Source organism: Sinocyclocheilus grahami, unplaced genomic scaffold (genome assembly GCF_001515645.1).
Source record: "Sinocyclocheilus grahami isolate Dianchi unplaced genomic scaffold, SAMN03320097.WGS_v1.1 scaffold116.1, whole genome shotgun sequence".
NCBI classification, from domain to species: domain Eukaryota; kingdom Metazoa; phylum Chordata; class Actinopteri; order Cypriniformes; family Cyprinidae; genus Sinocyclocheilus; species Sinocyclocheilus grahami.
In genome coordinates, this window is record NW_015505295.1 from 2,398,414 (window position 1) to 2,410,483 (window position 12,070).

General features: G+C 38.6%; 1 protein-coding gene across 1 annotated transcript in view; it reads right to left on the reverse strand.

The window, feature by feature from the left end:
- Window positions 1-7,595, reverse strand: part of cap1 (CAP, adenylate cyclase-associated protein 1 (yeast)) — a 10,858-nt gene extending 3,263 nt beyond the window's left edge. Inside the window, exons 1-8 of the mRNA XM_016277901.1 lie at window positions 7,448-7,595; window positions 4,744-4,851; window positions 3,845-3,945; window positions 3,671-3,748; window positions 2,939-3,082; window positions 782-867; window positions 581-686; window positions 336-495 (exon numbers count right to left, since the gene is read on the reverse strand). Coding sequence (XP_016133387.1) covers window positions 336-495; window positions 581-686; window positions 782-867; window positions 2,939-3,082; window positions 3,671-3,748; window positions 3,845-3,945; window positions 4,744-4,849 — 781 coding nt within the window. The 5' untranslated portion in view covers window positions 4,850-4,851; window positions 7,448-7,595. The remainder of the gene's footprint in view (window positions 1-335; window positions 496-580; window positions 687-781; window positions 868-2,938; window positions 3,083-3,670; window positions 3,749-3,844; window positions 3,946-4,743; window positions 4,852-7,447) is intronic.
- Window positions 7,596-12,070: the final 4,475 nt, after the last annotated feature.

Below are 12,070 nucleotides of genomic sequence, written 5' to 3' on the forward strand. Positions count from 1 at the left end.
AAAAGACAAATGAGACACCCTACAGTCTCACCACAAGTAAAAGCACGAACTGTGCCCTTTTTTATCATGAAGGCTGCATTGACCTTTATAAATATATACACACACACACTGATGCTCCCATTACAGCACATCAAGTGAAACAATCGGCATCATTTTCAATTAGTCAAAAGGACTGTTTAATGTTTTAGCAATGAACCTTCCATTTAAAAAGCAATAAAAGTGTCACTGAATGTTTTGTGCACTGTAGGCTCTACTGGACACATTTTAAACCTATTTTCCCAAACAACAACTTATCCGTTTGTAGTACTACATCAAGTTAGGGATCCATTTAATACCTTTAGTAATATCAGCTCCCTTGTTGATGGAGGCAAAGAGAGCATTGTGATTGGTTGCTCCAGAGTCTCCACCTGATGATTTGCCCAAGTCCATGGGGGGTGGAGGAGGACCTGGGGGAGGTGGGGCTGGTGCACCTCCAGAGGCTGAAGCCACTGGACCCTGTGAAACCAAAATGCTTAAATATTTGGGAAATGTATTTATAGAAGCATGTGGGACAAACCGAACGCACAAGAATGTGACTCACAGTCTGGCTCCAGCTCAGTCCAGTCGTGTGGTGCTGCTTGATGTAGGCCTGCAGCTCGGTCCAAATGGACACATAGGCACTGACCCATTCCACATGCATCTTATCTCTAAAAATAAGACAATAATGCAGATGGGAAAATGACTGATATGCCATTTTGCTGGCGTATAGACAAGCTGCTTTCCATCGCAGACAGACACATACTTTTCCTTGTAATCCTTGAGCACACGGTTTGTGTAAAACATGGCAGCGTCCTGCATCTCCTTCACATAGGGGCCTGGCTTTGGTGCCTAACATTTCGAAAGAAAAAGATTATGTGTTTACTGAAAGAAATTAATGAACATTCCAAATACACACCGATTATGACTTTTGTTTCTTGTGCATATGCTGTGGGGTTCAAAAGTCTGATGAGAAGGTTTTATGAGCATTTATGCACCAACATTGTTCGCTTAATGAAAAAAAAAATTTGTTAAAATGTTGCTTTGATTATCATAAGGGCTGGTGCTTTAAAATCAGCGTACATCCAATCAGTTTGAGATTACTTGTGCTTTTATTTTCTAGTTTATTAATAATTAGGGGTGCTCTGATTGATCGGCTACCGACCACTATCGGCTGATAATCACGTTGGGATGTTTGATGGCGGTCTCTAAAAAGGCCTATCTCCAAAAACCTCTCTGAAGCTGATGACATGCAGCGGCACCGTCTCAGTCTCTGTCCAGCGCGGGTGAAATCATCGTATTTCTTCATTAGATAACTTATAAAGTAATTTGAAAACCTCGTTTGAGACGCTCTCTCGCTCTCTCTCTCAAAATACGCAAATGGCTTCAAATCACCACATCGCGACTGTCTAAGCGAGCTGCACAGTTGACACAGGAATAGTCACTTGCACAATCGAGGCAGTGTCACATCGTCACTAAAGTTTATAAATTGCATTTCTTTTTCATTCTTGCCAGCGTTTAATCATTCAGCGCCCGCACGCTCTCCTGGAGACCGTGTGCTCAAGCACACTCGCAGCGCACACATAATGCCAAATTCACATGATTCTGTTTGCAGTGCATACGTGGCGAGTATTTTTTCCGCGCTCATGTTAACGGATTAAAGCGTTCACTGCACACAGCTGCGGCCCGGCAGTGCGTTCAGGAGCGGTGCGTCTGCAGCAGTGCAGAGATGGTTTCCGCACCGAGTCAAGCGCTGAATTAAAGTGACAGTGCATTGTTTGCAGTACATATGAACATAGATTGACATGAAAATGTAGTAATTACACCATAAATGCATATAATTAAAGTCTACTGTGTTTCACAGTCAACACATGGCTTTTTGGCAAGGTTTAAAGGGAATGAGCACTTTTAGATAAATAAGGCAATAATAGATGGCACTTTAGATGGTAATAAAGATTTAAATGCAAAAGGAAAGGCAGTAGAGCTCACTATTTCCGTCAATGGTAAGTTTGTGATAATGTAAGAAAAGTGGTTTAAATGGTTTGCCATTTGCTTGAGCAACGTAATATATAAATCTAGAAGTAAATGCAAAAGTAAAAAGCATTGAATAATGCGTTGCTTATTTTTATTGTGTTTAAACATGTCTGTGAAAGATTGTATTACTGTACTGTGTAAAAAAAGAATTGCAATGCTGAAAAAGCATTTTCAGTGACAATCAAAATAATGGATAAATGTTGTGTTTGTGGTAAACAGCCACGGATCAGTAGCGGACTCCTGTGTGAAAGCTGCTTCTCCTCTCACAAGAGACACCTAAGAGGGGAATTCCCCCCATTTTCAAAAATGAAATTCAGGCCTGAATAAATGCCTAAAAATCCTGATTGGAGTATCACTATAAATAGTTATAAATTATAAATAGAAGGCTTTAAAAAGATCGGTATCGGCAGATACTGCTTTCTGTGATCGGCCTCAAAAACCCTGATCGGAGCACCCCTATTAATAATGTTATTTATATAACTATTTTTTCCATTACAAATTATATTAATTTGCATGAAACAATTAGTAAACTATATATATTTTTATTAATTAATTGATTAAAAGTATTAATCAATCAGTGACTTAGAAATAGAGCACAATCATAAATATTTCTTATTGTACATCTTAACATTTCTTTGTAATGTGGTCGGAGACTTCAATCCCACATATGCATCCCTAAAAAAAACATATGAAAAGTACATCAGTTTAACCCAGATATTTTTAAATGTAGGGAAATTCTCACACTTGAGAATGAGGAAACTGATTGGTTAGAGTACACTTCCCAAATATAAAGTCCCATAATTGATTTAATCTCAGACAGAAACAACACACAACTACAAAAACTGCAACACTCAGTGCTGACAATCCCAGGCTCCACCCTCCGCCTTACCATGGCAACCCAGCCGAGGGCGGGAACGCTCTCGCTGACAGCAGAGAGGTGGTTGAAGAGAGGCGAGGAGCGGTTCTTCTCACGGAACGCCTGCACCTCCTGGATCACTTTAGACATGGGGGCCAGCAGAGAGGTCAGGACAGACTATATAACAGAGAAAAAGAGAAACTGAGAAATGAGATTAAAGATACATGAGTTAAAGATACACTACCTTTCAAAATACTACCTTTTTTGTAAGAAATTAATACTTATTACGCAAGGATGCATTAATTTGATCAAAAGTGACAGTACATTTAATTTATTTTTACTTATTTACTTTATAATAAAGACTTCAATTAACTGAACTTTCTATTCAAATCTGGAAAAAAGTACCACTGTCTCCACTAAAATATTAAGCAGCACAACAGTTGTTTTCAACATCGATTAGAAATGTTTTTGAGTAGCAAATCAGCATATTAGAATGATTTCAGAAGGGTCATGTGACACTGAAGATTGGAGTCATGACTGCTGAAGATTCAGTTTCACCATTACTTTTTTTAAATATATTAAAATAGAAAACTAATTTTCAATTGTAATAATTTTTCACAATATTACTGTTTTTAATGTCTTTTTGTTACACAATATGTAGCCTTGTTGAGCATAAGAGACTTTGAAAAACATTCATTTTGAAATGGTACTGCAGTAGCAAGTCTTGTTCTAACATTCAACATAATATGGTGCAGGGACACTTACATCAGAAGGTTTCTGAGAGTTGGAGGCAGTGACCAGAAGCTGTCTTTGCAAGGAAAAGGCCTGCTTCATCAACTCATTCTATGACACAAAACAAAGGATAAGACACATCGAGTGGAGTCTTTATCAATATGTGCCAGGGTTCAGGAACTATAATGACATCGCTGCATTACGCACATGCTTCTGGACGTCACCCCCTATCTTCTGACTGAGGGCAGTGTACTGAGCCACAGGGCCAGAGAGCAAGTTGTCATAGGCTTCAACATACACCGAAACCACTGAAGAGAAGAGAAACAAGAGCAGAATTACACCATGTCCAGACACAATACAACATTTCCAGAAACCACCCGTAAGCATGGTCCAATGGCAGAGTTTCACCATGCACTTACTTAGTCCTGTAAATTACTATCTTTTTAGAACTCCTAAGCCAAAAGAAATCCCACTCATAATTAGGGATGCACGATATATCGGCCACCATATCGGTATCGGCCGATAAATGCTCATTTTTTCTGTTATCGGTATCGGCCTGATAAGAAACTTTGGCCGATATCTTAAAGCCGATAAATAATGCATTATTTCCTTCAGCGACACTTCAGATGCACGCTGTTCGTTTGCAGCCTTTTGTGCAATTGTACGTTGTAATATTGTGTTTATTTGATGTATATCTGATTTATCTCATATAGAATGCGTTTGGTTAAGTTAAAAGAGCGCTTCAGTTTACCGGTGATCGTCTTTAGCTCAGCGCACGCAGCTCAAACAGCAGTAAAATTTTCATATCGGTGCATCCCTACTCATAATTATGATAATGTTTTGCAAGTCTATAGGCTTTTTAGTCCATGTCAATGTTCAAATGGTTAGTAAGAGTACAGTAATATAATAATTATATTAATATAATTCCATTACTGAGTTCTATTACTTGGACTCAAGTAATAGTTCATGCATCTTCAAAAAACTGCATGATTTGAGGGGAGACAATTTACACAGCAAAGCTTAAATCTTCAAATTGCTAACTCCCCTTTTGCACTAAGCACTGCTAATTATTGTCAGATATATCTGGTATGCATTTTTCTTAATACCTCCAGATGCAGCAGCAGGGCCGCCTCCACCCCCAGAACTGGACATGGCCTCCAGACGGCCCACAGCCACCTCCAGACGCTGCACTAGACCTGCCAGCTCTGCCATGCCTGATTGGTGAGAAAAAGAAAGAGAGTGGGACAGCTCAAAGATTACAGAAAGAAACAACAAGGTTGTACAGAAATCACTGGAATCAGATGTGATTGTGAGCTTGTGGTCGATTTTTAGTAAGGTTTTTTTTTTTTTTTTTTAAGTGAACTAAATGATTGGACAAGTCTAGCATATGTCATCAGAGAGAAAATAGACAGGGTGAATTTTATTTTTATGCCAACTTTAAAGGGTATTATTGTATTCCGACTTATTCTACAACTCATTATTCATGGTCAAATTAATGACAAGAGCAACAGCGGAAGCGTGCATAAAAAGTCAACAGATGGAAAACATGTATGCTCAATGTGCAGAGCCTGAAGAGAATGCAGGACGTGCCATAACATGTTGTCCCACAAAAATGCTACAAGAAAAAAAAAAGTGCCAAACCTCTAAAAAATACAAAAAAGAGGAAGTAGATCTTGTTTGCCTTCTCTGGGCAACTTTCAAAGGGCAGGTCCATCTTTACTGCCCCTTCACATGCACTAAACAGGTAGCATTATGTAACAAAAACCTGATACTGACTCACTCCTCCTTTCACCTGAATGGCTCTTCTGGGAAATGTACAGGTATCCATATGAGCACGTAATCACCTGCCTTTAATGAGAGCTTGCACGAGGGAAAAATCCCACTTATTTGTAACTCCTTCGGGAATCACACATTTCCCAAGACTGCATTATAACGATAGTAGAAAACTATTAACAGTGAAGTTCATGTCGGATACATCAATCGCACTAGTTTTGAGAAAATGTGAAAGATTGAGTAAGCTAGTTAACAATGCTTTTATAAAAAATAATAACGGGTTCCTCTGTGACCACAAGCAGCTGTGGCTGTTGTTTTCAAATGTTCAGGCAACTGGAATGAACAAAACATTTGATCACACAGGAATAAAATCACAGAAGCACATTCACCTTTGAGGAAACAAAAACACACGAGCAAATTAAACTTTAGTTTTTGCTAAATATAATAAAGAGCAGACTGGAGTCAAACTAGATTCAAATTTCTCTCCTCCCCTTTTTTCACATTATAAGAAAATATTCACATTCAAATTAGAGTAGTCAAACTGCCTTGCCTCAGGTAAACTATTTCAGGGAGGCAACAACTATTGAAGAGAAAGCCACCTACAGATGTATGAAAATCAATGAGATGATCTGAACTGCTTATCCTTTGGGTTTAAAATAAACTTTCACTCACCAGCCAATTTGGCTACTAAATGTTAAAGTTTCTAGTCAAAACTGATATAGAAGCCAGATTATCAAAATCACTACTAAGATTTAGGCAAACTCTTTATTAAAGCTTATTCTGAATCAGTCAATGGCTGAATGAGTCACTCTGTGTTTGCGAGTACCATAAAGATGAACTAAAATAGAAATGGAAATAAAAACAAAATTCTCATTGTAATTTTAAATATGTGTTTTAAAGACATGGCCCTTCTTGTACTGTGTGCGACCCTCTTTGCGCATTATTTTTCTAATGTTGGAGGACATAATTTATGAATAACCTAAACTTTCTTGTGAGTTGATGTGCTGAATTTCATTCACATTTAATGTGTTAGTGGGTGTTCATTTCAAACCCAGATTAAGCTTCTGTGCTTCAGTATAGTAGCACTGCATTAACACCTGCTTTAATTCTGCAGGTAACACCCTAAAGATAAACATAGCAAAACAAGACAAGAAAACTACATTACATTCAGACGTAACATTGAAACGTCAAGCATAAGGGTGCAAGCTGTGCTTCTGGACATAAAAACAGGTCATTTATGCTTCAGGACTAGTAAAACTAGGCCATATCACATCCATTCTCGGCATAGCGCAGGGTGAGATGTGCCATATTCATTAAACATACATGCACACATACACGACAGTACCAATAATCCAATGGCTTTCTTGACAAGCAATCAAGCCATTAATAGGATTGCAATAGAATATGTAACAATGTAGCAATCGTTCAGATTTCCTGCACTTTATGCACGCCCCACTTCCTTCATTTGCGCTGTAACGATTCTCAGTATTCTTTTGAGTCGGATCTTTTCAGTGAATCACTTGAACCGATTCACAAGATTTTGAAAAAAAATTCTACAAATAAACGTACTGGAAATATGTTTACGACTTGATTGCACGAGAGTCTTATAAACAGGCAAGCGTAACAGAGCTATTTTCAATAAAAGCATTTTATTAAAACATGCGATGACGAAATAATGATGCAAAAGAATCATAATTTTCGAATCGGTTCTTTAAAATGAACTGCTCAAAAGAACCAATTCGCAGAATCGAACCAGACTTCCCCTCACTGGGCGCTGAGCTCTGCAAGATCAGGAACTTTTCCACCGACGCATTACACCGCTGTTATGAATTCCACATACATGCAGTTGTATGATAAAACACGTTTTATTCATAAGGCCTAATGCCACTGTGAGGATTCATCGCTTTTTGCAGTATTATGCGCGAGCGATGTCTGTTTCAGTCATGATTTGCGCTGAGACGCTGTGTCTAGAAAAGATTTCGCCGGCAAGTCGCTTAACACAGATATCTAACAATGCTTTCGGCCTTTTCTCCTTACCGTCACCGTCTGAGAAATGTTACAGTGGTCCTGGCTTTAGTCTCTGATGTTGAATAGTTATATTTCGGGCTCCCCGTCTGCGTTGTCTTCCTGTATAAGCGTATTGAAGTTCCCAGCTGTCACCGCGCGCCGTTTCCGCCCAAACTCCACCAACCGCTCCACTTCCTTATAAGGACAAAGGAGAGAGAGAGCACTAGTGTGTGATAAAGTGATGAAAAAGAGAGAAGCAGGAACAGGAAGACTCGAGACCGAGTACGAATATGTGTTTTATTTATTATCATGAGTTGAGTCAGTCTAGGTGATTAGATGTAATATTCATAGAACAAATTCCCCTATTCTGCCATGTAAGAAATGTGACATAATTATGTAATAATAGTGAAAGTGTTTGTTTTCTTAGTTTTACTTATTGTTCACTTGCAGTTTTGAAGTCTCGGCAAACAATCTTTTTAGAGCCGCAGGGGAAGAGAAATCTGGGATTCAGTACAGATGATTGGTGGCCAAACAGTCAGGAAGTGTGAATGCCACAATTTCGATCTGTTCCAACAGTGCATGGAATCACAAGTGCCTGCTTTCACTGGCTAGTAATAAATGAACAGTTTCCAATAGTTGGTCAGTGTGCTTTAAGACGGGGCATTTCAGACTAATTTTCAAAATGTTAACGCATTTTTAGTAACTTGATTTTATGGTGCCCTTGTTATGCATGTTGCATGTACTTTCTATTGTACAAAAATGCAAAATTGCAAACATTGTATATTACACTTTAAAAAGGACAGCCTAATATAACGTGTAACCTATTTTCCTCATTATGTAACACTATGAACAATGAAAGAAATAGGTTACATCAAAATGTAAATAACTGCACTTGGTTTCCTTTTTTTCCTGCAGATGACAAATTGTGTGCTCATCCACTTAGATCACAGTAATTAAAAATAAAAACATAGGCAGATGGAATCTAATTTGGTCTCCGATGAGTTTAAGCTCCATTTAAAGCAGTAAACATGTGGTTTGGTTCTTGCTTTTCTAAACACTGCCCTTTAAGGTAAGGTTTACAAAAATTGTGTACAATCATAAGAGGCTTTGGTGAAAGTCCTAAAATTCTGAACAGAAATCATATACAACAAAACAAAAGACAGCTGTAAATATATATTTTTTTATTTACTCCAGTTATTAGAACAAATCACATGAAACAGGGAATTCTTCACTAAAAACAGCAACAAAAAAGCATGGTTTTTAAAAAAATCCCTTCATTTTTCCCCATGCATTCTAAATGTGCAAGACTCAGACATGTGGGGGAAAGAAGAAAAAAAAAATGCACACACACATAGTCTAGATAACTTTCAGCTCTTTCATAACAAACCATCAGGGAACACTGTAACTGAGCTGAAATTACTTTAAAACTGAGGGATGATTTCAGATGAATCAACAATTAAAAAAAAGGAGTAAAATGCAGTACTAATGCAAACCAAACCAAATGTAACAAAAACATAACTTATTAACTTGTGGCCAATTCCAGTTCGAGTAAGCCAGCCAGACCCCATCCTGTCATATTCATTCACAAAACCAGAGGGGGGTAAGCAACTGGCCCCAGTGCAAGATCCAATGCCTTTTCCAGTGTACAATACCCCTCCTTAAACTCGTGACAAACATGGCTATTTATGCTGCAGATGTCACTTTTGCTGGTGTTTAAAGGGGCAAAAACGCACCTTTGACATTCAGCCACGCAAGACCGCAGAGTAGCACACGCACATCTCAATTTAATACATGCAAACCATAAAAATGAACGAGGGAAGCAAAATCTTGCCTTCTCATGCAGTCATACCACATGGCATTATTGGGTAAAGTAAAAACATACAAATTAATAGACATGTCAGGCAGTGTTTGGACGTGACAGGCTGCCTGTCATATCAGGAAGCTTGGTAGAAAGGGGACAGTGAGGCAGGCTCAGTTATCCGTGGTGAGATGTGACATTCTGGTGGGGAAAAGTTTCTCAGAGCTACTTTGATATGCCCAACCCTTTCCAGGTTCTGCTGGCACATATATCACTTATCTTTCTCTGCAGTAAAGCAGGTACATTCTCATTGTCTTTTTGAGGTGCATGGCTCTACAGCTTTGTCTTTTTCCACCATTCAGGTTTAAATGCATTTTCATTTTGGCTCAGACTGGGCTGCGATTGAGCCCAGGGATGCAGGTGCAGATATCATCATTCGTGACGTCCTGCAGGTCCCTCCTGAATTAAAGTCATGGCAAGTGTCATGGATGAGGGGTGAACAGTGCGTTGGTGCGATACGAGAGGTTTGGTTTGTGTGCTAAAGCAGCTCCTCTCTTTGTTTTTTAGGTTTATGAGGACCTTGGCCGTTACGCAGAGATCCGTTTTGGGGTGGCAGGAGTTTTCCACGCTCTCGATCAGACCAGGGGATTCCTGCCTGACCATCATCGCTTTCCAGATCAGAATCGGAGTGCATGAGTGCAGAAGATGTGGGAGCAGGAACTGGCTTCAAGCGACCTGGAGGAATAAGACAGGGATAGGAGGAAGTATCTTTGCGATGGAGAATGTACACTATCATATACAGTAGTAAAATAATGATACAAAAAAAACTATAACAAAATATATTTATAATCAATTATTAATAATGATCTAATTTTAAGCCACTTTTTTTTTTTTTTACACAACTGTTCAAAGGTTTGGAGCCAGTAAGAAGTTTCTTATCAAGGCTGCATTTATTTGATCAACAATGCAGTAAAACAGTAATATTGTGAAACAGTAATACAATTTAAAATAATTGTTTTATATTTTAAAATGTAATTTATTCCTGTGATGGCAAGCTGAATTTTCAACAGTCATTACTGCAGTCTTCAGTGACACATCATCAAGGGGCAAAAACGCACCTTTGACATTCAGCCACGCAAGACCCCAGAGTAGCACACGCACATCTCAATTTAATACATGCAAACCATAAAAATGAACGAGGGAAGCAAAATCTTGCCTTCTCATGCAGTCATACCACATGGCATTATTGGGTAAAGTAAAAACATACAAATTAATAGACATGTCAGGCAGTGTTTGGACGTGACAGGCTGCCTGTCATATCAGGAAGCTTGGTAGAAAGGGGACAGTGAGGCAGGCTCAGTTATCCGCGGTGAGATGTGACATTCTGGTGGGGAAAAGTTTCTCAGAGCTACTTTGATATGCCCAACCCTTTCCAGGTTCTGCTGGCACATATATCACTTATCTTTCTCTGCAGTAAAGCAGGTACATTCTCATTGTCTTTTTGAGGTGCATGGCTCTACAGCTTTGTCTTTTTACACCATTCAGGTTTAAATGCATTTTCATTTTGGCTCAGACTGGGCTGCGATTGAGCCCAGGGATGCAGGTGCAGATATCATCATTCGTGACGTCCTGCAGGTCCCTCCTGAATTAAAGTCATGGCAAGTGTCATGGATGAGGGGTGAACAGTGCGTTGGTGCGATACGAGAGGTTTGGTTTGTGTGCTAAAGCAGCTCCTCTCTTTGTTTTTTAGGTTTATGAGGACCTTGGCCGTTACGCAGAGATCCGTTTTGGGGTGGCAGGAGTTTTCCACGCTCTCGATCAGACCAGGGGATTCCTGCCTGACCATCATCGCTTTCCAGATCAGAATCGGAGTGCATGAGTGCAGAAGATGTGGGAGCAGGAACTGGCTTCAAGCGACCTGGAGGAATAAGACAGGGATAGGAGGAAGTATCTTTGCGATGGAGAATGTACACTATCATATACAGTAGTAAAATAATGATACAAAAAAAACTATAACAAAATATATTTATAATCAATTATTAATAATGATCTAATTTTAAGCCACTTTTTTTTTTTTTTACACAACTGTTCAAAGGTTTGGAGCCAGTAAGAAGTTTCTTATCAAGGCTGCATTTATTTGATCAACAATGCAGTAAAACAGTAATATTGTGAAACAGTAATACAATTTAAAATAATTGTTTTATATTTTAAAATGTAATTTATTCCTGTGATGGCAAGCTGAATTTTCAACAGTCATTACTGCAGTCTTCAGTGACACATCATCCTTCAGAAATCATTATTATCAATATTGGAAGCAGTTGTGCTGCTTAAAGGGGTCATATGATGCGATTTCAATTTTTCCTTTCTCTTTGGAGTGTTACAAGCTCTTGGTGCATAAAGAAGATCTGTAAAGTTGCAAAGACTAAAGTCTCAAATCCAAAGAGATATTCTTTATAAAAGTTAAAAGTCAACCACGCCTACCTAAAATGACTGGTTCTAACACGCCCCCACATATCTACGTCGCTATGTGGGAAGATTTGCATAACGCCGCCCAAATGTTCACTGTAATACATATTGTTTTGTCAGGATTTTTTGATAAATAGAAAGTCAAAAAGAATATCAGCATTTATTTTAAATGACTTATATTTTGTAACAATCTAAAAGTCTTTACTATCACTTTTTATTAATTTAATGCATCCTTGCTGAATAAAAGACATGCATGTAGACTGAACGATGATGATGCTACGACGCACATTTCTACAGAAGTATAAAACGTCTTCAGCATGCGCTAGTGGTATAAAAAAAAAAAAAGGGGGAAGTAGGGAAAGGGGAAGGGATAAGCAGTTTTATGTTTT